The following is a 27,657-nucleotide window of genomic DNA, read 5'->3' on the forward strand; positions in this document are numbered from 1 at the left end:
AACTACTGCACCTGCCCTACCCGTTTTCTTTATGTAGCATTTATTTTAAATCAAAAACGCAAGAGCATTATCTGAACGCCATTATCTAGCTGTCACCCCCGGGACCGCGACGGGTGTCTTGGCAACCGGTCAGAGAGCAGCAGCTGCGCGCGGCCCGCTCGCCCAGCAGGAAACCACGTCACGTCCGTGTAGAAAGATAAAGGGAACGTCCTTGCCGACCGGGAACCCAGGTGCTGTTCGCGAGAACAGCGATAATTCGGAGACGCAGTGTCAAGATGTTCCTTTTGATTCATCCGATGACGACGACTGCTTTAAATGTAAATAAATCAATTTCACCAGATGACAAGATGATGACAATTAAGTATGATTAATAAGCTTGTTTAAAATCGAATAAAATCTTGCGAAAACAAGTATAAATACCATAGTAAACGGAACAGTTAATAATACATATTTTAAAGAACCCATACATTTAGCATGTACCAGGCTATCAATTTAGGACCATATGTCCTCTACCTGAATGTGCAAATGAAATACAATTTGTTTCAGCAGGTTTTACATGATTTAATAAAAAGACAAAAATAGAAAATACACTAGAAATATAATTGGCTCTATAGCCGGCAATAAAGAAATACCAGGTTATAAGCAGTAGATGGTGCAATTCTTCCATATACAACAGAAACAGCTATTGTAGATTCTGCAGGCTTTGAAAACTGACCTGCGACTTAATATCTGTTATTTCGATGAAGTTTCAGACAGTTCTTCAAACGGACGCCTGTCAACGGGTAAATGTGACCCTTTGGTTTTGGGTTGTGTTGCCCTCTGTAGGTCGGATAGAAAACATTTAGCGCAACAAAAACAATGGCCTGAGGACACAAAATAATTCTTATAAGATTGGCACACTTACGTAGTCAGTTGTTGGGCTGTGGGTTGTATGTAACGCTGCTAGCTAATATTATCTGGATCTTTTATTTGTGAAACTGGCCAAGGGTCATGTCCCCACTCAATTAGGAAAGCAGATGCGAGCACATGAAAAGCCTTAACTTACCACGTCAAATTAACCTTTGGCAGCTATAGCTAGTCAATACAACTAGGAGACGTAGGCTGTTTATTTTTAAACAGCGGCAACACCACCCAGGATGGTTAAATTAACATAATTGAACAGACTGACACGTCCAAATTTGTGTTTGCGTTTTGTTTGCTTTTTCGGCTAATTTGTCTTAATCATAGACAAAAATAATAACAAATTGGCCTACCCTATATTATTAAACCTTCCACCACCCAAACTAAGGTTATTTTCATTTCATACCGCGTTAGATGAGCATATTGCCCCAGACCCTGCCCTTGGCAACACAACGTTCATCGTCTATCCTCCGGCGGCACTATTGTGCATTTTTACTCCGCTTCCCGAAAAGGACACCACCATCACATGACTCTCCTGAGCTGCTTCAGAAGTCCTGTGTCGTAAGCGGAAGCAGACTGTTCTGTCAAGCGCGCCTGGCGGGAATCTGTTTCATGATAGCCTGCATGTAAACATTTCCTACTGTACGGATCTGTATAATTTAATTCTCCTTAAAAACTCGAATTCGTCAAACTATTAGGTAAGGTCCGCATACAATAAACACAACGGCGATACATTATAATTGCTGGTTTGCACGCATAGCTAGTTAGCTCATTAGAACATTTATGCATGTCTGCTATGAGCAAAATTCGCTATATTTTGAACAGTGGAAAGAGTACCGCTTGCAAGTTGTATGAACTTATTTATTATGTTACGAAAGCTCATGGCCGATTTACATGAGTTGTAAAAGCGCAACAAATCATATTCGGAGGGTTTTGCGCCGTAAAGACTGTCATTGACATATCACTTCACCACGATTCGTTAGCGCACAGTTTATTTACAGCTAAATAAATTGTAGTTGTGAGCAATCAGCTACGGAGTCGAGCTAACTGTCATACGCTTCTAACAAAAACGTTCTAAAGTAAGTTTAACGACTCGGTATTTTTTCTGACACCAGAAGAGAACATGCAGGCATTTCTGAAAGGGACAGCCACTCAGAGCGTTAAGCCGCTGAAGGATAAAGGCGCCGGGACGAGCGGGGAGAAGAAGCCGAAGGCGGTGCCCTGGGTGGAGAAATAGTACGTTATTATTTATGCAAGTCGGGGGGGGAATGTGATCCAAGAAGTGATCTTAGATCGTGGCATGATTGTTGGTGCCAGACAGGGTGGTTTAACCATCTCAGAAACTGCTGATCTCCTGGGATTTCCACGCACAACAGTCTCTGGAATTTGCTGAGAATGGTGCGAAAAACCAAAAACATCCAGTGAGCAGCACTTCTGTGGACAAAAACCAAAAATAATACTTTATATCTGCTCTTACTATGTGAAGAGCAGATAATGGCCTCACTATGTGATTCGATCAAGCTTTTGTATGTCATGCCATGTATATCATGTTACCAACAAATTAAAAGTCACACCTGACATCTGCTGTAGACTTGTTGTATTGGTGTGTGTGTGTGTGTGTGTGTGTGTGTGTGTGTGTTGGTGTGTGTGTGTGTGTGTGTGTGTGTGAGTGTTTTTAATGTGTTTCCCATTTCTTCTCAGCCGACCAAAATGCGTAGACGACGTTGCTTTCCAAGAAGAGGTGGTTGCAGTTCTCAAGAAGTCGCTAGAGGGCGCCGATGTGAGTATTGATGGGACATGGGGCTGGTTACCTGCAGTCTGAGGGGCTGGTTACCTGCAGTCTGAGGGGCTGGTTACCTGCAGTCTGAGGGGCTGGTTACCTGCAGTCTGAGGGGCTGGTTACCTGCAGTCTGAGGGGCTGGTTACCTGCAGTCTGAGGGGCTGGTTACCTGCAGTCTGAGGGGCGGGTTACCTGCAGTCTGAGGGGCGGGTTACCTGCAGTCTGAGGAGCTGGTTACCTGCAGTCTGAGGGGCGGGTTACCTGCAGTCTGAGGGGCGGGTTACCTGCAGTCTGAGGGGCTGGTTACCTGCAGTCTGAGGGGCTGGTTACCTGCAGTCTGAGGGGCTGGTTACCTGCAGTCTGAGGGGCTGGTTACCTGCAGTCTGAGGGGCTGGTTACCTGCAGTCTGAGGGGCTGGTTACCTGCAGTCTGAGGGGCTGGTTACCTGCAGTCTGAGGGGCGGGTTACCTGCAGTCTGAGGGGCGGGTTACCTGCAGTCTGAGGGGCTGGTTACCTGCAGTCTGAGGGGCTGGTTACCTGCAGTCTGAGGGGCTGGTTACCTGCAGTCTGAGGGGCTGGTTACCTGCAGTCTGAGGGGCTGGTTACCTGCAGTCTGAGGGGCTGGTTACCTGCAGTCTGAGGGGCGGGTTACCTGCAGTCTGAGGGGCGGGTTACCTGCAGTCTGAGGGGCGGGTTACCTGCAGTCTGAGGGGCTGGTTACCTGCAGTCTGAGGGGCTGGTTACCTGCAGTCTGAGGGGCTGGTTACCTGCAGTCTGAGGGGCTGGTTACCTGCAATCTGAGGGCACATGGGGCTGGTTACCTGCAGTCTGAGGGGTGGGTTAATGCGGCCTGTGTGGGACCCTGCTTGGGGTTCTGTGGCTCTATTAACCGCGCGGTTCCCCTGCAGCCCGGTTCCGCGGGGCGGGGCGGCGGTAATCGCGCCGTGTAAAGCGAGAGGCGCGCACCACGCTGGCGTTCAGGTGTCCTCTCCGTTCTGAGAGGTCCTAACGCGCTCAGCCCAGAGCCGCTAGAACCTTCCGTTCCCCCTTTCATACTCCGGTTTCCTCCCACACCCAGGCACACGCGTGTCGGGTTAGTTGTGCTCCTGCTGTTGCTCTTGACCAGGGCACTGGAGCTGGTCCCCGGGCACTGCACTGTGGCTGCCCACTGCTCCTAAAGTAACTGGGACGGGTCCCCCCCACAGGGATTCAGTACAATACATCTTATCGTGTTGAAAATGAAAATGTTTGTCAAACTGCGCATGTCTTAACAAGTAACGGTGCATAGTGAAAACGTTTAGACGAATGGCCGTGTGATTTTTAACGTGAGGCTGTGACAGTTTAAGAGTTGAGCTGTTGTTGTTTGGGTACGCTCATGTTTTTAATCCACATTTTGCACACAGATTAAAACACGGGGGGAGTCCTGCTGTTAGAACTGCTGTTAATCATTCACCCCGTCGGTCTGCGTTTTTGTCTTTTGCAAACAGGCCGTCACACAGTTAGCCTCTCTGAGCTGGCCTCTCCTGTGCTCCTGAGCTGTAACACTGAGCAGTACACTTGTGGGGGTGTCTCGGTGGCGCAGCCTGTAGAGCACTGACCGCATGCTCATTGCGAGCCGCGACGTCGGCGGTTCGAATCCGACCGTCCGACAATTTGTCGCATGTCTTCCCCTCTCTCTCGCTCCCGTTCTTCCTGTCTCTCTATACTATATACTGTCCAATAAAGCTGAAAAAGGCCTAAAAAAAAATTAAGGAGTACACTTGTGCATCCCAATTCATTGATGTGCTCATAAATTACTTTCCAGTTGGCACACGTTATGGTCCCCTTTGTGTTGAAGCATATGATCATTTGACTTGTTCACATGGAAACGCTGTTCTCTTCATGTTGTAGCAGTCGATGAACACTCACGGCAGTTAGAGGAATAGTATAGGTAGTAGACAGTATTTAAATGAGTATACAGGTCTGATTTGCAGTAGAGTGAACGCTAATAGAAGTTAGGAGAGGAGTATGGCTATAGACAGTATTTAGAAGAGTATGCAGTATTGATTTGTAGCAGAATGAACACTGATAGTAGTTAGGGGCGTAGTATGTAGTAGACAGTAGTTAGTAGAGTATGCAGTATGCTGAGGATGTGTTTGTGTTCTGGTGTGGACTTCAGCTCCCCAACCTGCTGTTCTACGGACCTCCAGGGACGGGCAAGACCTCCACCATCCTGGCTGCTGCACGGGAGCTCTACGGGTGAGGGGGGGGGAGGGTACTGCTGCTGACTGTGTCACATTCCTACTGGTTTTACAAAAAGAGGCTAAGCCCCCTTCACAACACACACACTGACACACACACACGCACTCACACACACACACACACACACACACACATACATACACACACACACACACACACACACTCGAACACACACACACAGACACACACACGCACATGCACTCACACATACACACACACACACACACACACACATACATACACACACACACACACACACACACACACACACGAACACACACACACAGACACAGACACACACACGCACATGCACTCACTCACACACATACACACGCACACGCACACAGAAACAGACACACATCCATGGACAGGGCCTGTTCCCCCTCACTAAAGTGCAGTCACCTATAGGGGATGTAGCCCCTCCGTCCTTAGTTATGAATGAATGATTATGAAAAGGTCATTGTAAATTGTGATGAATTCCTCTTCTAGCTCAGAGCTGGGGAGTCCTGAGGGAGGTGGATGTGCTTATTTCATGTGCAGCCCTGTGCAGTTAAACATTAACCCTCGCTGTGCCCGCAGACCTGAGCTCTATCGACAGAGAGTGCTGGAGCTGAACGCCTCCGATGAGCGTGGGATCCAGGTGGTGAGGGAGAAGGTGAAGAGGTTCGCCCAGCTCACCGTGGCTGGAAGACGCACAGAGTGAGTGTTCACTGCGCTCTTCACCTGGGATTGGGGTTTACCTGTACACCTGTTCCCCTACTGTACGCCTAATCACACAGCTTATATTGTTTATGTTTACTAACGCACTTCAGGCTAAACGCCTTGCAGTGCCCAGTCGGGAGCGGATCCCGCAACCTCCGAAGTTCGTAGCACATAAAAATAATATGCCCCCCCCCCCCGGCAGCGGGAAGCCCTGCCCCCCGTTTAAGATCATCATCCTGGACGAGGCGGACTCCATGACGGGGGCCGCCCAGGCGGCACTGCGGCGCACCATGGAGAAGGAGTCGCGCACCACCCGCTTCTGCCTCATCTGCAACTACGTCAGCCGGTGAGTGAGCTCCCTGTGTACTCTCTAACTACGTCAGCTGGTGAGTGAGCTCCCTGTGTACTCTCTGTTACTCCGTCAGCCGGTGAGTGAGCTCCGTGTGTGCTCTCTCTAACTACGTCAGCCGGTGAGTGAGCTCCGCGTGTACTCTCTAACTACGTCAGCCGGTGAGTGAGCTCCCTGTGTACTCTCTGTAACTACGTCAGCCTGCTTGTGTCTGTAACTACGTCAGAGGACAGTCACCCCCCTGGAGCAATGCAGGGTTAAGGGTCTTGCTCAAGGGCCCAACGGCTGTGTGGATCTTATCAGGTCTACACCAGTGCTTGTATACTTTGTTGTTTGTCGCTCTGGATAAGAGTGTGCTCAACGCCTGTAGTGTAATGAGAGGAGCACTAAACCCTCCCTCTCTCATCCTCTCTCCCTCCCTCTCTCTCTCTCAGGATCATCGAGCCGCTGACGTCACGCTGCTCCAAGTTCCGCTTCAAGCCGCTGGACGACCGGATCCAGGAGGAGCGTCTGCTGGAGATCTGTGAGAAGGAGAAGCTGCAGTACACCAAGGAGGTGAGCGAGACGGCCCAGCGTTTATCAGAGCCACAGACCACAGAGCCACAGACCACAGACCACAGACCACAGAGCCACAGAACCACAGACCACAGAACCACAGAGCCACAGAGCCACAGACCACAGACCACAGAGCCACAGACCACAGAGCCACAGCCACAGACCCTGTACTCTGCTGTGAGCAGCACCTTCTGTTAAACATGGTGGATGTTTGTGGTTTTATGTTTGGCTGTGTTAAACATGGTGGATGTTTGTGGTTTCATGTTTGGCTGTGTTAAACATGGTGGATGTTTGTGGTTTTATGTTTGGCTGTGTTAAACATGGTGGATGTTTGTGGTTTTATGTTTGGCTGTGTTAAACATGGTGGATGTTTGTGGTTTTGTGTGTGTTTGGCTGTGTTAAACATGGTGGATGTTTGTGGTTTTGTGTGTGTTTGGCTGTGTTAAACATGGTGGATGTTTGTGGTTTTGTGTGTGTTTGGCTGTGTTAAACATGGTGGATGTTTGTGGTTTTGTGTGTGTTTGGCTGTGTTAAACATGGTGGATGTTTGTGGTTTTGTGTGTGTTTGGCTGTGTTAAACATGGTGGATGTTTGTGGTTTTATGTTTGGCTGTGTTAAACATGGTGGATGTTTGTGGTTTTGTGTGTGTTTGGCTGTGTTAAACATGGTGGATGTTTGTGGTTTTGTGTGTGTTTGGCTGTGTTAAACATGGTGGATGTTTGTGGTTTCATGTTTGGCTGTGTTAAACATGGTGGATGTTTGTGGTTTCATGTTTGGCTGTGTTAAACATGGTGGATGTTTGTGGTTTTGTGTGTGTTTGGCTGTGTTAAACATGGTGGATGTTTGTGGTTTTGTGTGTGTTTGGCTGTGTTAAACATGGTGGATGTTTGTGGTTTTGTGTGTGTTTGGCTGTGTTAAACATGGTGGATGTTTGTGGTTTTGTGTGTGTTTGGCTGTGTTAAACATGGTGGATGTTTGTGGTTTTGTGTGTGTTTGGCTGTGTTAAACATGGTGGATGTTTGTGGTTTTGTGTGTGTTTGGCTGTGTTAAACATGGTGGATGTTTGTGGTTTTATGTTTGGCTGTGTTAAACATGGTGGATGTTTGTGGTTTTGTGTGTGTTTGGCTGTGTTAAACATGGTGGATGTTTGTGGTTTTGTGTGTGTTTGGCTGTGTTAAACATGGTGGATGTTTGTGGTTTCATGTTTGGCTGTGTTAAACATGGTGGATGTTTGTGGTTTCATGTTTGGCTGTGTTAAACATGGTGGATGTTTGTGGTTTTGTGTGTGTTTGGCTGTGTTAAACATGGTGGATGTTTGTGGTTTTGTGTGTGTTTGGCTGTGTTAAACATGGTGGATGTTTGTGGTTTTATGTTTGACTGTGTTAAACATGGTGGATGTTTGTGGTTTTGTGTTTGACTGTGTTAAACATGGTGGATGTTTGTGGTTTTGTGTGTGTTTGGCTGTTAAACATGGTGGATGTTTGTGGTTTTGTGTGTGTTTGGCTGTGTTAAACATGGTGGATGTTTGTGGTTTTGTGTTTGGCTGTGTTAAACATGGTGGATGTTTGTGGTTTTATGTTTGACTGTGTTAAACATGGTGGATGTTTGTGGTTTTATGTTTGACTGTGTTAAACATGGTGGATGTTTGTGGTTTTGTGTTTCCCCCTCAGGCCATCGCTGCGTTGGTGAAGGTGTCGGAGGGGGATCTGCGGAAGGCCATCACATTCCTGCAGAGTGCCGCTCGGCTCAACGCCGAGAAGGAGATCACAGAGAGCCTGGTCATCGAGATCGCAGGAGTGAGTGCTGCCGGGAAACGCGGGAATACCAAACATTCCCAGTGGGAACGGCAAACATTCCCAGTGGGAATATTAGATGTGTTTCTGTTTAATGGCAGACTATGCGGGAGTAATGCACCTTTGCTCCATCAGGTCATTACATATATTCATTTGTTTCCTGCTTTAGGTTGTACCCACAAAGATGATTGACAACCTGCTAAAGATTTGTTACAACAGCACCTTCGACAAACTCGAAATTGCTGTCAAGGTATGTATCGTATGTACCTTATTGTGCTGGCCGAACGTAGAAGTAATTTCACTTGTTTTCATAGAATAGAATTTCATTTCAACCTCATTTACCAGCATAGTGAAACCGTCAGTGACTACTCTAGATGAATTCCGTCAGTAGAAAGTTTATCATCTAGTTTTGAAGCCCTTTCAGACACATCATGGGTGATTTTTGTAGTATATTACTTTGGCCAAGTTCAGCCCCGACAAAACATAGCAAAACATTTTTATAAATGGAAACGGTGGTGCGTTGAAACATCCTGTAGCTGACCGTGGGCGGACTGATAGATGTAGTGCAGTTTGCTCCTACAGCGTCTGAGAAGGCGTTCTGCGGCCATAGGCCTACGTCACACAGCCACCAAACGGGAGCAAACACACCTGAAAGCCCGTTGCAAAGGGTTGCACACCGCAGGGTGGAAACGCATCGTTCAACCCAGAAACCGTAGCAAAACATAGCGAAACGTTTTCCGATTGAATTTTCCCTGTTATTAGTCACAAGGTAACACCCTGGTGAGATCACCCGTTGGTCATCATCTCTCCAGGCTGACGGAAATGTGTATGGGTGGATCTTGATTAAACTTGATTAAACGCCCTGTAGCGTTGGTGTGGCTCCAGAAGCTTCAGCTCCCCCAGCACAGCGCTGTGCTCTGCTGAGTATTTCCATACCGGGGCCTGTTGTTTTCGGCACATTTCACTGCTCAGTGGCAGTCGTTTACTAAATTTGCACATTAGCACAAGAGCGTGAGCGCAGTCCCTGAGGTGAACCTTCTCAGAATAAACCGAGTCGGAGTCATTCGGCTCTCCCGGGGCCTCGAAAGACCTTCGGGAACATCCACGTTCACCAATGTTCAGAGCAAAGCCTGCAGCTAAACCTGCAGACGCTGCGGCCCTCCAGGACTGGAGTTCGACTCCCCCGGCTTACACAATACATTTGTACAGCTAGATATTATACTGAAGCAAGTCAGGTCAAGCAAATATGTTTCTCCGGCTGGGTAATTATAGAAGCAGTTCAGGCTAAGGACCTTTCAGAAGCCCTGGTCCTGGAGAGCCGCAGGGCGGGCTGGCTGTCGTGGTTACTCAGCACTTCATCGATCAATTGGAGCAGTTCATTACGCAGTTAACACGCCTCACCTGGTTTCCTGGGACTGAATCGGTTGCTGATTATACGGCGATAACAGGCACCAGCGCACCCTGCGGCTCTCCAGGACCAGGGTTGCCGACCCCTGCTCTGGGGAAACGAGGCGGCAGTGCCTCACCTCGGAGTGGAACCCGCAGCCCCGGCGTTTCTCCGCCGGGTTCTCTAACCGTGGCGCCGCGCCGCGCTGTCTCTCGCAGGACATGATCGACGAGGGCTACGCCGCCACGCAGATCGTCGGCCAGCTGCACGACGCCGTCGTCGAGGAGAGCCTCAACGACCGCCAGAAATCGGCCATCGTGGAGAAGATGGCGGTAGGTGGCGTTTATTTACAGTCCTGCCCGGAGAGAATCCGCTGTGTTCCTCCTGTGGTTCACACGGCTGAACCGAGAACGTCACCCTCTCCCTCCAGAAGAGCTTTAGCTTGATGCTTCTGTGTGAGCAGGTGTGTGTTTGAGCAGGTGTGTTTGAACAGGTTTCTAGGCTCTACAGAGGTACTTGAGCTGAGTTAACTGTGTGCGTTTGAGCAGGTGTGTGATTAGGCTCTTCCTGAGCTGAGTTACCTGTGTGCGTTTGAGCAGGTGTGTATTGTACCTGAGCTGAGTTACCTGTGTGCGTTTGAGCAGGTGTGTATTGTACCTGAGCTGAGTTTCCTGTGTGGGTTTCAGCAGGTGTGTATTGTACCTGAGCTGAGTTACCTGTGTGCGTTTCAGCAGGTGTGTATTGTACCTGAGCTGAGTTACCTGTGTGCGTTTGAGCAGGTGTGTATTGTACCTGAGTTTAGTTACCTGTGTGCGTTTCAGCAGGTGTGTATTGTACCTGAGCTGAGTTACCTGTGTGCGTTTCAGCAGGTGTGTATTGTACCTGAGCTGAGTTACCTGTGTGCGTTTCAGCAGGTGTGTATTGTACCTGAGTTTAGTTACCTGTGTGCGTTTCAGCAGGTGTGTATTGTACCTGAGCTGAGTTACCTGTGTGCGTTTGAGCAGGTGTGTATTGTACCTGAGCTGAGTTACCTGTGTGCGTTTGAGCAGGTGTGTATTGTACCTGAGTTTAGTTACCTGTGCCTTTCCCTGCAGGAGGTGGATAAGTGTTTGGCGGATGGCGCGGATGAGTACCTCCAGATGATGAGCCTGTGTTCTGTGATCATGCAGCAGGCTGCCCAGAGCACCTGAGCACAGCCCTACAGCACACCTGAGAACCACACACCTGTACATCATGCTGCTTCCCCATCCCGTAGGTCCAAGGGGTCAGAAAGTAAAAGTGTCGCCCACCCATGAACTCAGCCAGCTGATTTCACTCACTAGTTCTACTTCCTGGCTGAAGAATTGTGATAATGAGCAAATCCAGGTGGTTGGATCGAAATACTGGGGGGCGGACTTTAACATTCTGACTTTTACATCCTGGATTTTACACCTCTGCTTTGTTTGTTTCTTGTAAACTGATTTTGTACTTTATTAAAATACTGCCCATGTTAAACTGGTCTCCTCTGGTTCTGAATTGCACAGGGACTTAAATCGACAGTTAAATCAATGTTTTATTCCAGATTATGCCTAGGCCTGGAGGGAAGCAGACGATTTTTCTGATTAAGTCTGGAAATGCTAATTTTCAGAACCTAAATCAAGGGCTGTTGCATTCCTAACATCTGAATAGAATAATATTCACCAATTGAACCCAATAGCAGGGGACTGTACACATCTGGGGGGGATTACAGGTTTATGAAAACAACCAAAAAAAAACACTTCGCAGAGTGTCTATTTGAAGCACCTTTTAGTCGATAGTAGGCATAATCTGGGACATTGAGCCCGTCGCTAAGGCAACCTAAAGCTTCCGTTTTAAATGCCTTCATTCTGGAATGCGCATGCGTCTTTCACAAGCCGTCCCTGGAAGCGATGCCAACGCGATGTAACCGACATTTAGTTGCGGTATTTTTAAAACTCGGATCATTAATGCATTCAGGCAAGGCAAATAAAGTCCAAATCTCCATAAATTCATGCTTATTTAATACAATATGCCACTCCCATTAAAGCAAACATGTGCCAGACATTTCAAAAGAAGACAGACATTAAATGTTTAAATGCATGGTTACGGTCAACAATGTAGCTGAAACTGCTAGTTGGCTAATCGAGTGGAAAGTCCATTTTAAGCAACAGCTAGTTATTTTTAACAGTCGGAACAAACGGCTGTATAATGGTGCTTGTAATTTAATGGAAGTGGCACCGACTTCAAGATACAAGTACTGTCAATTCCGCTGATTCCCGGGCACAGATCACCATTCATTTCTGCGACCAGGCCTTTCAACGGACCCGAGTCAGTAAAGGAAAAACGCAAGAAACATACATTTCCTCTTTATTTTTTAAACAAGGCTCCAATACAATTCATATTCGAAGGTAAAGTTTTTTTTATTTTTTTTTTATTTAAATCATTACCTACATTTAAAGAGGAAGTGTTAATTTTGGGTGGCCTCATTGGAAAGAATAATAAAATAAAAGCATGATTAAACAGATTTAAATACATTTCACAAAATAAAACTTTAAAAGAAAAAGTGCTTGGAAAATTTGGTAGGTCACTGCACCTGACCCGAGTTTTACAATAACTAAATGTTAGTTTCACATAATTAGCAGACTTTATACAGCACTTATATCTTTTAGTCCATAAGTAAATTACTAAACGATAGAGAACACCTAGCACACACACCTTTATTGAACTAGGAAAAAAATACCTACTAAAGAATACGTGTAAAGACCCCGCGTCTTCAAGTCCCATCCCAGCAGTCTAACTGTAAGAGGACACAGTCTACAAACGGTCCTCAAAAAGAGCTCACGACCAAAGTCGAAAGACTTAGCAAATATCTGAATTTTTTTTCATCCACTTTCAGCATCGAGACGAGATTCAATATTTTTCCAATAAAATAAGCACAATGCGCGCGTTTTATTCAACAACAGCGAGCACCGCGTAAAATTGATCTCATCTCCGGGAGTTAAATTAGGTCGGCCACGTTCATGGGCATTTCCTCTACAGTAGTATTGTAAAACGTCTCGATGTCCCGAAGAATCCTCTTGTCTTCTTCAGTCACAAAGTTAATGGCCACTCCTTTCCTGCCGAAACGGCCACCGCGGCCGATTCTGTATGGGAGGGGAGAGAAGGTAAATTATCTCAGGTGTACCGTTTACATTACATTTTTGTCACTTGGCAGACGCTTTTAGCAAGACACACAGGTAAGTCACGTGTCAGGTGCAACACAGCAGGTAAGTCACCTGTCCGGTGCCAACTCTGTAATCCACGATGCACACACCAGGTGAGGAGTTAACTGTAGAATAAACTGCTTCAACTGATCAATAAAGTACCAATTAAAAACAAACATCTGAAGACCCAGGGTTAGATGACAGCAAGCCCTCTGTCTGTTCAGGAATAGGGTGGCAAGTGAAGGTGGCTGACGCACGCACGCACGCACGCACGCACGCACGCACGCACGCGAAGCCTCACCTGTGGATATAGTTCTCCCGATTCGTCGGCAGATCGTAGTTGATCACGAGAGACACCTGCTGCACATCGATTCCTCGAGCCTGGAACACAAGCACACCTGTTAGTGACGTAGCACAGGTTCACAGCCGGCAATCAAGCGATACATTTCAACTGTACATCACTGAGGAGAGCAGACGTTTCATTTCTAGGTGTGAAATCCAGGTTCAGAAAGTCCTCCCCAGCATTTAGTTCCAATCACCTAGATTTGTTAATTTGCCCAATACTTCATGGTATTTTTGGTTCTTCATGGGTGCAAGAAACATGACTGGACTTTTACTTTCTGACCCCTGGACTTTCCACCCCTGCCAAATGGACCGTCAGCTCGGTGAATTGAACAGTGCTTTAATCAAATCAGGTGCTCAGGACACGGTGACATCAATATTATGGGGCAGCCTGTAGCCCTGTGGCTAAGGTGCCTGTAGCCCAGTGGCTAAGGTGCCTGTAGCCCAGTGGCTAAGGTGCCTGTAGCCCAGTGGCTAAGGTGCCTGTAGCCCAGTGGCTAAGGTACCTGTAGCCCTGTGGCTAAGGTGCCTGTAGCCCAGTGGCTAAGGTGCCTGTAGCCCAGTGGCTAAGGTACCTGTGGTTCAAGCCCCAATGTAGCCATGATAAGATCCGCACAGCTGCTGGGGCCCTTAACCCCACACTGCTCCAGGGGGATTGGCTCCTGCTCAGTCTAATCAAATTGAAGTTATTTTGCATAAATGAGTCCAACCTGTGAACAAGTGCGTCACAAAACCCCCCCCAAACAGGTGGCATCAGAGTGGCCTGGGGGCTCTCGCTGGGCGCACTCACTCACCAGCAGGTCGGTGGTGATCAGGACGCGACTGGATCCCGACCTGAACTCGCGCATGATCACGTCTCGCTCCTTCTGGTCCATGTCCCCGTGCTGCGGAACGGGAGCGCGTTAGGAGCCGCACAGCCCCCTTCAACCCCGCGCCACACGTCCGTCTTAAAGACTACTGGACTCCGTGCTGCTCCCCAAACCAGGAAAACATCACTACCCATTCACCCCACCAGTCCCCCCCAGCCCAATATGCAAATATTTTGCAAAACATTCTCAGTGTTCCATAGCTGGCAGTTCAAAAGCATTTCAAATGTGTTCCTTTCCGTTTGTAAGGAGGAACATTCCTTTTCCTGTGAAACAACGTTCCTGATTCAAGGCATTTGCCCTTGGGCACACGGGAAACGTAGTCTTACCAGGGCAGAGACGGTGAAGTCCCTCGCGTGCATCTTCTCCGTCAGCCAGTCGACCTTTCTCCTTGTGTTCAGGAAGATCACGGCCTGGGTGATGGTCAGAGTCTCGTACAGATCGCACAGAGTGTCCAACTTCCACTCCTGCCCCGGAGGAAAAAACCAACGGCAAACTCTCAAAATGCAACCGAGCCGGTTCACAGAAACACGAGAAACGACTGCTGCTGAAAACAGAGCGCGTTACACAGCCACCTTGGGACAGCGGACATTAAGAAAGAGGTCCGGTCCTGGTCCCGTTGCAGATGTTGTGGTTGTTCTCCTTCTCGGGTGCAAAAGACCCAAACCCAGGGCTCCGGTCTCACGGCTTTAGCGGAGCGCTTTCGCAAGAAGGAGGTTTTACGAACAACGACCGGCACGTTCACGGTCGGGCGCCACGCCCGTCACCGGCTCTGCAGGGGACGCCGCGCTCACCTCCCGTTCCACATTGATGTAGAACTGCTTGATGCCCTCCAAGGTGAGCTCCTCCTTCTTCACGAGGATGCGGATCGGATCCCGCATGAATTTTTTGGTCACCTCCAGCACGTCAGCGGGCATGGTGGCCGAGAGCAGCACGACCTGCGGGAGTGAAGGGGGGGGGGGTCAGCAGTAGGACACGACTCCCGGACACAGGAACTGCACATCTACGGACTGAAGGACCGTTTAAGAACAGGCGCCAAGGTCCGTTCCTCCAGGGGGGGGGGGGGGGGGGCAGATCACGAAGAGGGATTATGGGAGTTAGCTCGGCGAGTTCAGAGCAAAACCGGGAAGCTTTCCAAAAACTGGAGCACGGGCTGAATTAAAAAAACGGCCGTTCTGAACTCATCCAGCTAACCCAGTGATCCCACTTCGTGATATGCACCCCACCCCGATCTCTGCTGGCAAGCAAGATGGACCCCATTTTGAAAATACATTTTCATTTTTATGGGAGAAAGGAGTCGTATAAAACACTGCTGCAGTGAAGTATGACTTTAGAAAACAAGGGTCCATTCCACATGAACAAAAAATAAACAAAATAAAAATAGAATAAGACCACTGGCCCAGAGATGCACTGAACGCAACAGGAGAAACTCATGCTCTAACCGGTCACTCTGGCCACACAGCACTTAGTTATACTAACAGTTGCCATGAACAGACTATACAAGACTATACAAACACTCACTTGGATGTTTGTGCTTAACTTTTGGAAAATCTCATAGATTTGATCCTTGAATCCTCGACTCAACATTTCATCGGCTTCATCCAAGACAAACATCTTGATCCACCGTGCAGCTGTGAAAACGGGGAGACCAGCGTGAGACCAATGGTCCTACCGCGCGCGCCCTTCCAAAATGGCGCACGTCACCATGGCGACCACAAGAACAAAAAAAAAAGGAAATCTCCATCACACTTCCATCCGCTACAGACGTTAGCTAGGGCTCCCACTCAAACTCAAGAGTTTGGTCCTGTGTCTTTTCAATGAGAGCAAGGACATTAATTATCATGTTTTTGGAACAGGAAGGCAGGGAAACTTATGAGGCGGATACATTTTGTAACTTAAAAATATATTTAGTCTATAAAAAGGCACCCACTTTTCTCTCTATTGAGCTGCTGTCCAATTAAAAAGCCCACTCAGTAAATTCCACAGAACTTTTGGCTGCTTCGCGAAAAACAACATGGATAGCAAAATAAGTACCTCAGTGGTTTGTGGTACTTGTAGTTTTTAAACATCTTTCACTAGCATCTTGGTAATCAGGGGAAACAACTTTGCTTAGCCCACTATGATACTGAGCCTTAGTTACTGTTCCAGTTCACATAAGGCTACCGTGGCAGTGTCCAGTACATCTGAGGTAGTTAGGCATGGTTCATTCTGCAAAAACTGATCTTCTGAAAATCACACTTCACAAGCGGGTACTGATTTTGTTGAGCTGAGCAAGGACTCCGAAACATCCGTCATTAAATACCAAGAAGAATGAAAAGATTAATAGGCAACTAGTGTCAGACTGACAGTCTGTTTACCTTTTAAAGTGCTTCAAATGAGGATCCTTTATGGTTATCTTTATAACCATCTACGATCACATGATATCTTTCTAAGCCATTCGTATTTTAGTAGCAACCAAAATTAGAGTGGACCTTTAAATTAAAACAGTCAGCGAACTGCCATTTCAATGTTTGCTACCTACTTGACAAGAAAGATGCATTTGCATTCAGCAGAGGCTGTTATCCAGAGAAACCCGCATGACAGCATTCATGCCAAGCCAACTTGGTCTGAGTCCCTGATACAAGAGGGAAACAGTTTTATTCAGATGACTACAGGCTAGGGAACTTTAGTTTCAGGACTCATTGTAGCTGGACATTTCCATTTCAGAATCAACACAGGTAAAGCTGTGCTGTAATGCTTTTAGAAGCCCGACTTCTCACGGGCACTGGTTTTGTGAGCGGGTTTATTTGAGCACTTCCTGTGTCTTTTCCAGGACTAAAGCATTGTGGGAGATTTTTAAATGTGGGAACCCTGGGTTGATCACTGTTAGATAGCCTGCCTGTGATTGGACGTCTCGCCTCTGTTTAGCTTGTGTGTGATTGGACATCAAGTCACTGTGTTTAGCCTGCGATTGGATGTCATGTTTATGCATTTAGCTTGTGATCAGATGTCTGCATTTAGCCTGCGTGTGATTGGACATCATGTTTCTGCATTCATAGTGTTACGTGATAGCTGCATTTAGCCTGCGTGTGATTGGACGGCGCCGATTGTGATGGCACAGCGCGTCTCTTGCGACTGCGACAGACAGACGGACGGACGGACGGACGGAGGGACACTCACACAGGGACCCCCGGTTCAGCATGTCGAACACGCGTCCTGGGGTCCCCACCACGATGTGGGGCGACTCGGCCTCCAGCTTCTGCATCTCGCTGCGCACGTTGGTGCCGCCGATGCAGGCATGGCAGGTCGCGCCCATGTAGTCCCCCAGCGCCAGGATCACCTTCTGGATCTGAGGAGGAGAGGGGGTGCCCAATGACCCCGTCAGTTCCACCGGAAGCTACCGGAAAATCCCACCCTCGACCTTATGCCTTTTCAGCCAGTCAAAATGACTGGTATACTATCGTTTTGAGCCCCTGTCAAAGCCCTACTAAATTCTTCAATTTTCTCAACCAAAGCCTTGCAAATCGCCCCTTTGTACTGGGCTTGGGACTGAGAGGGTAAACGCATCCATTCATCTGATGGGGACAGCGCAATTTAAGTTCACCTTGTTAACTCCTAGATTAATAAATTCCTTGGATGTATATAGCGCTGCTTGTTAAGGTTACGTTAGGACCAGAGACAGGCAGTCCAGATTTTGGTAAATCCCCACTTCAATTCTGCCAATCAGGGCTAAGAACAGGCTGCAAATTTAAAGATAAAAGTTTTTTTTTCATTTTAACCGAAGGGACGGTGAGCTTTAACACACAACGTGAGATGTGCCAGACCGAGCCATCGGGGAGACGATGATTCACGTTCGACTGGTCTTTCTGGCTCAGAAACGGCATTCCCACGCCCTCATCCCGGGGCGTCGGGAGTGTCGGGAGCGTTGCAGGCGAGGCGTACCTGCTGGGCGAGTTCGCGGGTCGGGGCCAGGACCAGCGCCTGCGTCTCCTTCTGGTCGATCTCCAGCTGCTGCAGGATGGAGATGGCGAAAGTCGCCGTCTTACCCGTCCCTGATTGGGCCTGAGCAATGACATCATAGCCTGCAATGGAAGCGCGCCGGCGTCAGCCACACACGCCACACACGCCAAACACGCCACACGCCACACACCAAACACGCCACACACCAAACACGCCACACACGCCAAATTAAAATGCGCAAATCACTTAAGATGGAAGAGGAACAGAGGAACTGAATGTAAAAAAATGTCTTGCTCTCAAGGACTTACTGCTTTGTACATCCATGCGGGATCACAGTTAGACTAGAATCGTTATTTTCCTCAATAAGCAAAGTCTGACAACACACCGAGCTGCCCAAAGCAGGCATCAGTCATGGCATGACACAGCCTGAAACAGGTTACGTTACCAGAACGCTGAAGTGTGAGTGATCAGTAATAAAAAGAGTATCTCCATTCCAGGTCAGTCCCGAAAGATGGTAAAGCATCATTTCACTCAGCTACGTATCATTTCAAACAGAGTTACTCAGAGTTGTTTTTTTGGTAGGAAAAACAGGGCAGCCATACCTTTAATGCACGGAATTATTGCTCGTTGCTGAATGGCAGATGGCTTCTCAAAACCATACGCGTAAATACCCCTTAGAAGAGTTTCCTTCAGATTCATGTCATCGAAATTATCGGTGATCTCGTTCCAGTTGCTCTGTAAGAAGAGGGAGGGGGGGAAGCCGCCGGCAAAAGCAGGAATTAAGTAGTTAGTTAATTAAGTAGTTAATTAAAACACTAACAAAGAAAGGGATTGGCACTTGTACTCAGGAACGTACCTCGATGACACCATCAGGCTCCATCCCCTCAGGCCCCCCATGGTCTCGGTCTCTAGAGCTGAACGAACACAAATTTAATCATGAGTAACTTAGGTTGAAATCCCATCGGAATGCCAAATCCGAACATTAAATATCCGGACCACCCCCCTCTTCTCCCCACACCCTCAAAGCGGACGAGAGGGCACTTCAGGATAACTTACCAATGAAGGCTAACGTCTAGTCCGGTTAAGCGGATTTATTACCCGTTACCAATAACCCGGACATTAGCGTTAAGGTCGCTGATCCGCTCAACACAGAAATGAGAATCACGGGAGACACAAAGATAACTTAACTACGTGTCTGGTATACAGTGACTTCACGCCTGGCATTAGCTAGCTACTACCAAGGCATCTCATACAAAATCTGGCAAAAAAAAAAATCTAACAATAATACTAAGCAAAACATCAAATTATGAATAAAACAAAGACAGGCCGCTACCTAACTGTTAATGGATAGGGTACATCACCTCTCCTCTGAGTGCATACAAGGTCTGCCAAATTCTCCGTATCGACATACGGTGCCACTGCCTTGTCAACCGTGCAATCGTCCTTCACCAAACCACATTAATATAACGTTGTCTGATTTAAAAAACAAAACATTTATGATTCTAATATCACATAATAATTTGCACGTTAGCCTTTAGCTACGCTGTCCTTGCAAACACAGCGGCATAGCTAACGTTAGCTCGACTTGTCTAACAAGGTAACCAGCTGACCGGGCGGGCCTCTGTCAAGCAACAACGGCTCATCCGAGGTGGCGTTTAGCGTTCCGACCCAATTCACCTCATTTTACTCGCATTATCCACTCAACGCCGCTTTGACTTTACGGCCTGTGACCGACCAGTCCCGATTTCCATTCGCAGTAGGCTGTCATGCACTGCAGATCTTTATGTGCCAAATGTTTCGCTCCTGCCGTTGGGGGAGGGGGATCACGGCCTCCCCGCAGCTGGGTGGGATAGCGTATGTGCCTGGCTAACGTTCGTTAATAACGGAATAACGGACATCTACTTCAATGAGCCTTTTTCCCTTACTCGATAATCACAAATTATTTGGGATATTGTTTAAACCGGGTCAAAAACAAAAACCAAAAAAAAAACAATAGATGTGTTTCCTGTTAACGTTGGCCTGCTAAACCGACTAGCCAGAATCCTTCTGATCCACCGGATCAGGCCCCGGTCCTTGCTTGCAATGCATTGCGTATAAATCATGTGATGCACAATCAGTACGTACAAAACAACTTTATAGGATGCAAATTGCACGAAGATACGGAATACTTAATACACATGCAAAAAAAAAAAGTATATGGTCGATACACATTTTATTTTATATGAATTGCAATACCTGTTGAAATCCGCAGAACAGCTTGACATGATCCGGCTTAAGCTTCAGTGATCAACTGAATAGGAGGAGGAACTAAAGCGCAGATCATTTCGTGCAGCCGGGACTCACACTTCCGGCATGTAAAAAGTCATAGGTATTAAACAACAAAAGTCTTGCTGTGCAGCAGCACAGCGATACAAAAAATCGTGTTGTACTCTGCACAGTGTTCCGTAGTAAGCGACGCACGATTCAGACATTAAATGTGTCAATTCTCAATGCGCTGCATTTCGAACTACATATTATTGCGGAAGGATATTGCAGTAAAAGAAAGTGGTGTCCAGACTGCTACGGGGTTTCCCAGAACCCCTGCGCACCGGAAGACCCTTCTCCAAAACGTTCGCGGAGTTATCGCGGTGCAATTAGAGTAGCCTACATATTTTTTGTCATTTTTAAGCATTTCTTCGTCAGTTGCTTTAGAAATTAATTAGCATTAAATTAGATGATGTACAGTATTACACAATCACAAAATTGCCCCAAATTCTGGTGATCAAATTCTATTGTAGGCTCGGTGCTAATTTGCATTTCACAATTTAACCAATTTATGGCCATGCCATAAATTTATGCCATTAAACATTTACTAGATGAATTAAGTGCAATTAACTACTTATCATCTGTTCATGGATCTAAAAAAAAATAAAGTTAAAGGGGAAAACTATCAAAACCACAAATCTACGAATGTACCACACCCACCTGGAAGATTCACAGCCATCCCAGTGTGTTCCAGAAAGCTACTTGCACAGATCAAATGGAGAAAATAGTGAACCAGTTTAAACCATGACACAGTGGAGTTTGATTTCTAAATGTACAGAGGTTAGGGTTAGGGTGAGCTGTGCTCTCATGGATTGGTGGAGGATGCAACTGACATGGGAGGGGTCTACATATGATTAGCCAATCCAAATTAGGCAACAATTGGCTACAGAAAAGTGTTAAGAATAGGGTCAGCATTTAAACATGAAACATGGAAACAGTTGTGTGTTAATGTGGTTTTACCATGTTGTTTAAAAAACTAAACAAATACCACTATTTGTTGTGTCAAGTGATACGCGACATGGCTCAGGCAGTAAGAGCAGTAGTCTGGCAGTCGGAGGGTTGCCGGTTCGATCCCCCACCCGGGCTGTGTCAAAGTGTCCCTGAGCAAGACACCTAACCCCCAAATGCTCCTGACGAGCTGGTCGGCGCCTTGCATGGCAACCAATCGCCGTCGGTGTGTGAGTGTGTGTATGAATGGGTGAATGAGAAGCATCAATTGTACAGTGCTTTGGATAAAGGTGCTATATAAATGCCAACCATTTGCCATACACCTAGTTTTAAAGGCTAAGTAGTTGTAGTTTAGTCCTTGTGGATTATATTGATGTGTGAACAAGGCCATTAAGCAGATGGAATGTTTCTATTATTCCAGATTGGGGGCCTGTATCAAGAAGCAGGACTGCTGAGTTAGCTGGATAACTGCGCTACCCAGAACCCTCCCAAATCTGAAACACGGACTGAAGTAAAAAGAGCTGCCCAGCTAACTCGGTAATCTTGCTTTGTGAAACAGGCCCCAGGTGCATCCAAGACACCCAGTTACAGCTGAACCTGTTTACTGAGCATCTGCACCAATGCAAGCTGCCACAGAATAGTCATATTCCTCAATACGCTTCTCTGGCTGAAAGTGGCAACACAACACATGGCTGTCTTAAGAAGTCTTGAGAACAACATTTATTAGATTGCATAAATACACGTCAACGTCAGTAAAATATTAAAAGGGCAGTTTATTTTTCCTCATCATTTTAAGCCAGTAACAGAGGGTGAGCCTCAAAATCTTTTTAAGAGCCAAAACCAACTTTTCTTCCCCCACCTGCAAGGATTTTAAAAGAAGCATTTAGAGAAACACGAGTGAACGAGGCGGAGATGCACTCCACAGGGAGCGAGGGACTACCCCACCAGGGACTATCCCACCAGGGACTATCCCACCAGGGACTATCCCACCAGGTCTAAGTCGCTGAAGAGCTGAAGATCGTCCAGACTCGGTTCTGGGGCCGGGGTGAGGTCGTCCTGGCGCGGGGGCGGGGGCGGGGGCCGGGGCGGGAGGGGGGGGGGCAGGGGCACATACTGCTTCCAGGGCTTGGTGGGGCAGTTGAAGGGGCGGGGGCGCTCGGCCTCGGGGGGAAAGGGCAGCAGGAGGGCGGGGTCCGGAGTGGCCTCAGGCGCCTGTGAGGTCACTTCCTGTGACTCCTCGGAGGACTCCGTCGCCGGCTGGGTGGGGCCCGGGGCCGGGGGCTCGGTCGCCGGCTGGGTGGGGTCCGCGGCGTCTGGCTCCGGGGTCGTGGGGGCGTCCTTCGGACGGAAGGCTTCCATGTTGAAGTGTCTGAGGGGCGACCATCCGGTGGGCTTTCGCCTGCCAAAGGCCATCTGTAAAAAAACACAACAACAACACACTGAGATAAACTTCACTTTTGATTGTTTAGTTGTAAAGCTAAATCTTTATCTTCCAGGCCATCAATGATGGGATTGATGAGAGGATTTACTGGGTAAATACACAACTACACAAAGGTGTGTAATTATTAGGTAACTATTGATTTCCAATGAAACAAAGTGAGTAAGTACCATGAGACAAAACGTGTTACTGTAAGAAACTGTGAAAATACAATTTCCAGCCTGTTTCATAGCACCTACCTAATAATTATACATACAGTTAAGTAGCTTGTAAATCGCTTTGGATCAAAAGCATCTGCTAACTGGCTAAAATGTAAATGTGAGATGTAGTTGTGGAGTCTGTGGCGACACATGCGTATGACACAAAGACGAAGGTTCAGACATTAAGAACACGCTCGGCACCGGGTCGGCATTACCACACGGCGAAATGCAGAAGCCCAGTTAAATACGGTGGAACGTCTCACGATTATCTGAGGGCGTTCGCAGTTCAGGTGAGTCTCCGGCTCCACTCTCCTCCAGGGGGCGATGTAGATGGTGGAATTGCAGCGGGCGTATTCCTGTGGCACAGGGACACAGTGACCATCAGGGCCTCTCTCTCGCTCACAAAGGGTCAAAGGTTATTCATTTCACCCCGCATAACCAGGTAAACGACAGGGAATAGAAACTCTAAACTAATCTAAATTAAAACTCTGCCACCCCACCCACACACACACACACACACACACTTAACCCTTCGATGTCCTGCTCCACCGTTTGGTAGAGCACATTTTGAGTCATGATATTCTGTTGAAAAATATGTTGGAAAAAATAAAAAAAATAAAAACATTTGTTATTTTTGCCCTAAAGAACAAAGAAATTGTAGCCATTTTTTTTTTCATTGCTTTTTTCCTCTAAAGGGTTAAATGGTCATTTGCATCTAAAGCTCTTTACAAAGCTATTCACCCATTCACACTCACACACACACCAATGGTGATAGGCTCACACCATGCACACTACTGACCAGCTCACCTGGAGCTATTGGGGGTTAGGTGTCTTTGACACACCCAGGGCGGGGGCATCGAACCCGGCAACCTTCCGACTGCCAGACGACCGCTCTTACCTCCTGAGCTAACGCATGTTTACACCTCAGTACAAACCCAAAGGGAAACGTTGCCTTACTGGTCCAGATTCAGCTGGGCTGCAGTCCTCGGTCAGCTCTTTGAAGTCCTCCTTTGAGCAGTTGCTTTTTTCCAGTTCGAACCGGATGTCGTATTTGAATCCTGCGACAACCTGCAAGCAAGTGAACACCACGTATGAGACTTCCTTTACAGAAGTGGTTTTTTTTGGAAAGCGTGACATATAAATAATCAACCTGTGGATCCAGCTCTCCCCATCGGCCACGTCTGTAACTGACCTGTGGATCCACCTCTCCCCATCTGCCACGTCTGTAACTGACCTGTGGATCCACCTCTCCCCATCTGCCACGTCTGTAACTGACCTGTGGATCCACCTCTCCCCATCGGCCACGTCTGTAACTGACCTGTGGATCCACCTCTCCCCATCTGCCACGTCTGTAACTGACCTGCGGATCCACCTCTCCCCGTCTGCCACGTCTGTAACTGACCTGTGGATCCACCTCTCCCCGTCTGCCACGTCTGGCAGGGCATTCTATTTGCATAATTCACGTTTTCTCAATTTCCTTGCCTTTCCTTCTTTTTTCTTCCATGTTTTCCTAGCCCTTCCCGATGGGAGGAGCAGGGGGGCAAGAGCAGGGAAAGAGGAGAAGCCCTGAGGGGAGCTCAACAGGTGCACCCGCGCACACTCCACCCGACCAGCAGGGGTCACCGTTGCGTGATGAAATCTTCCCAGCCGACTCAAACTCTCCCACCCCACCCCACCCCATCCCACCCCACCCCACCCCGCCCCACGCAGTCAGGAGCGGGACCCCAGCAGAGAACGTGCTGGTCGCCCACCCTGCTCTCCGTCTGGAGCTCGCCGACGCAGGGCACCCACCTGCCGCGTGGCGAACAAGATGTCCCTGAGCAGGAAGTGGTGGCTGGAGCCGTCCTCCGCGTTGAACTTCATCAGGGAGTAGAACACGGGCGCCTTCAGCTCCTCGCTCTCCACGTCGATCTCCTTCGGGCAGCCCAGGCACCGCGCCTCCGAGGCCACCACCACAGGCTCCACTGCGGGGAACAGCGTTAGGAACAGCGTTAGGAACATTTCCCTCGGCGGGGAACAGCGTTAGGAACAGCGTTAGGAACGTTTCCCTCAGCGGGGAACAGCGTTAGGAACAGCGTTAGGAACGTTTCCCTCGGCGGGGAACAGCGTTAGGAACAGCGTTAGGAACGTTTCCCTCAGTGGGGAACAGCGTTAGGAACGTTTCCCTCAGCGGGGAACAGCGTTAGGAACGTTTCCCTCAGCTGGGAACAGTGTTAGGAACGTTTCCCTCGGCTGGGAAGAGCGTTAGGAACGTTTCCCTCGGCTGGGAAGAGCGTTAGGAACGTTTCCCTCGGCTGGGAACAGTGTTAGGAACGTTTCCCTCGGCTGGGAATAGTGTTAGGAACGTTTCCCTCGGCTGGGAACAGCGTTAGGAACGTTTCCCTCGGCTGGGAACAGCGTTAGGAACGTTTCCCTCGGCTGGGAACAGCGTTAGGAACGTTTCCCTCGGCGGGGAACAGCGTTAGGAACGTTTCCCTCGGCTGGGAAGAGCGTTAGGAACGTTTCCCTCGGCTGGGAACAGTGTTAGGAACGTTTCCGTTGGCTGGGATGCGTGTTCTTAACCCCACTGTAACAGTGCCAGTCACACCAACGCACTCTGGAAGATGTTCGTTAAAAATGAATGCAGTTTTCACCCCCAAAAACGCCGTCGCCTAAAGATTCATTATTACTGCAAACTCTCCACAAGCTAACCAGAGCCCTGCTACAAACACCACAGCAATCACAAAAACACTGTCTCCTAAAGATTCAATATTAACGCTGACCACAGACACCCGTTTCTGATAAGCGGATAGTCTGACTGTTCCAGTCCCAAACTAAAAAAATTGTATCGCCTTATTTGAACTCACAGACTTTGTGAGTCACAGTCTGAGAGCAACTGAGAGCAAGTGTCAATAACGCGATGTAAACTCTCAACGAAGCAATGTCCTCACATTCTCACATGTGTTAAGCACGTGATCGCAGAAGCATTGAGACAAGCATTCATTGAGCAGAAGGTAAGACTAGGTATTGATGAGCAGACATACAAATATATATATATATATATATATATATATATATATATATATATATATATATATATATATATATATATATATATATATATATATGACAATGCAATAAACTCATTCAGATTTGACACATTACCTGAAGGTTGGCACCGGACTGACACAATCTCGAGACCTCCATCTGGGTCACTCCTGGACACGACTGCTGTGCAGGGACTCGGGGCCTGGGGAAAGCCACAGTGTACCACAGTTTACAAACGTGTGAATACGATATCAAACCTCCACTACCAGCGAAGAAGAGCACTCACCACATTCCTCTGGGGAAGGTAGTCACAGTCCTGCCACACTCTGTCACCCCCTGCTGGACAGGCTGACTCTCTCGCCAGGAACTTCAGGGTGAACATGGTGGTGGAGTCATTCTCAGCCTGGGAGGGAGAGGGAGGGAGAGGATAGAGAGAGCGAGAGAGACAGAGAGAGAGGAGAGAGGGAGAGAGAGAGGAGAGAGAGAGAGATTGGACTGCTCTGTATTTCATGTTTGCATAACTGGGTTTCTAACGACGGGGTTGCAGGTTTGACTTATGTGCTGGCACTACTCCCCCAAATGAGCTGCACCCCGAGAGCAGTTTCAGTAAATATCCAACAGTATAAACAAATTATATGTAAAAAGCATGTCAGTTTCTCTCGATGACAATGTAACACAACACTTATTCCTAACGATTATTAAAACTGGAAAGACACGAGACGGAACGAGCGGATTCTGGGTCAGTGACAACACAAACGAACAACGCTACAAAAGAACGAGGTTCATCGAGCGATGTGGAGAGAGTGGCATGTGGAATCTGCGGGAGACCTCTTACTTTGTACGCGCCCACGATCTGGTAGAGCGCAAACTGGTTCCCCTGCTGCAGCCCGGCGTTGTAGGAGACCAGCGCCAGGTCCACCCCGGCCTCCACGTCCTTGCTGTCGCACAGAACCCTCTCCAGTATTTGGGCCTGGCCTCCCGGCCAGCGCAGGAGTCCGAGTGCAGAGAGCAACAGAAACCAGGTCCCCTGCATCCTGAGGTCCCGTACGATCCAAGTCCCAGCGCACTCACGCTCAGGCTGACAGACCCCTCTCCACACCAGACCCTCCTCCTGTAATGATTGACGGACGTTAGATACTCCTGTGTTGGGGGGTTGTGGCTCCTCTGTCTGCCACAGGCCTGTTTAAACAGGGGGCAGACGGGTCCAGATCGCAAGAACAGCACAAATGTGCACAAATGTTTACCGATCAGCGGTCCTCCTGAGTCCGTGGGCATTAAAATCAATATTTCACATTCATGAGTCTCCCTCAACATGAGCAAGGTCCTTAACCCCCACAAACAATAAACTACTCCAGGGGCTTTACCCCTGATCTCCCTCTCCTTTTCCTCCCTCTCTCTGTCTCCCTCACTCTTTCCCCCCCTCTATCTCTCTCTCTTTCTCACTTATAACAGTTCTCTCTGGCATTGCTTCCAGGGTGTCCTTGTAAAGTATAAACATTCTCAATGGACCTCTCCTGCTTCCAGAAAGATTACAAAAAAAGATAACAAGCTTATGGATCCTCCATACACGTCTACATCCTCAGTGTCTCTGGTCAAGACGTCAGTGACTCTCCGTCTCCCGACCAGCTCCTTCCTCTATTGTCAGACGAGGACAAACATCCCTATATAATGCTAATAATGCTTATA

The 27,657-nt window shown here is 48.1% G+C and overlaps 3 protein-coding genes and 1 non-coding gene across 4 annotated transcripts; 1 reads left to right on the forward strand and 3 right to left on the reverse strand.

Annotated features, from left to right (window-relative positions):
- Positions 1–1,435: 1,435 nt before the first annotated feature.
- rfc4 (replication factor C (activator 1) 4) lies at positions 1,436–11,201 on the forward strand. Its single transcript, XM_061239314.1, has 11 exons — positions 1,436–1,598; positions 2,016–2,136; positions 2,602–2,680; positions 4,839–4,918; positions 5,501–5,620; positions 5,826–5,969; positions 6,407–6,527; positions 8,198–8,323; positions 8,490–8,570; positions 9,926–10,039; positions 10,802–11,201. The coding sequence occupies exons 2-11, from the start codon at positions 2,024–2,026 to the stop codon at positions 10,895–10,897; spliced, it is 1,074 nt and encodes a 357-aa protein (XP_061095298.1). The 5' UTR covers positions 1,436–1,598; positions 2,016–2,023; the 3' UTR covers positions 10,898–11,201.
- An 853-nt stretch (positions 11,202–12,054) lies between these two features.
- LOC133126861 (eukaryotic initiation factor 4A-II) lies at positions 12,055–20,512 on the reverse strand. The gene is made up of 11 exons (XM_061239298.1): positions 20,290–20,512; positions 18,911–18,968; positions 18,657–18,789; positions 18,037–18,176; positions 17,275–17,443; positions 15,637–15,746; positions 14,910–15,053; positions 14,445–14,582; positions 14,044–14,133; positions 13,209–13,288; positions 12,055–12,847 (listed from the first exon to the last, which is right to left on the reverse strand). The coding sequence occupies exons 1-11, from the start codon at positions 20,316–20,318 to the stop codon at positions 12,703–12,705; spliced, it is 1,236 nt and encodes a 411-aa protein (XP_061095282.1). The 5' UTR covers positions 20,319–20,512; the 3' UTR covers positions 12,055–12,702.
- On the reverse strand, positions 18,516–18,587 carry LOC133127818 (small nucleolar RNA SNORD2). Its single transcript, XR_009708679.1, has one exon. It is a non-coding gene; the product is annotated as a small nucleolar RNA SNORD2 (small nucleolar RNA).
- Positions 20,513–21,999: 1,487 nt separating the features above from the next.
- Positions 22,000–27,170, reverse strand: kng1 (kininogen 1). The gene is made up of 7 exons (XM_061239299.1): positions 26,807–27,170; positions 26,258–26,374; positions 26,089–26,173; positions 24,736–24,908; positions 23,902–24,012; positions 23,208–23,300; positions 22,000–22,719 (listed from the first exon to the last, which is right to left on the reverse strand). Exons 1-7 carry the CDS (start codon positions 27,002–27,004, stop codon positions 22,288–22,290), a joined length of 1,209 nt encoding a protein of 402 aa, XP_061095283.1. The 5' UTR covers positions 27,005–27,170; the 3' UTR covers positions 22,000–22,287.
- Between the last annotated feature and the right edge of the window lie 487 nt (positions 27,171–27,657).

Source organism: Conger conger, chromosome 4 (genome assembly GCF_963514075.1).
Source record: "Conger conger chromosome 4, fConCon1.1, whole genome shotgun sequence".
Lineage (NCBI taxonomy): Eukaryota > Metazoa > Chordata > Actinopteri > Anguilliformes > Congridae > Conger > Conger conger.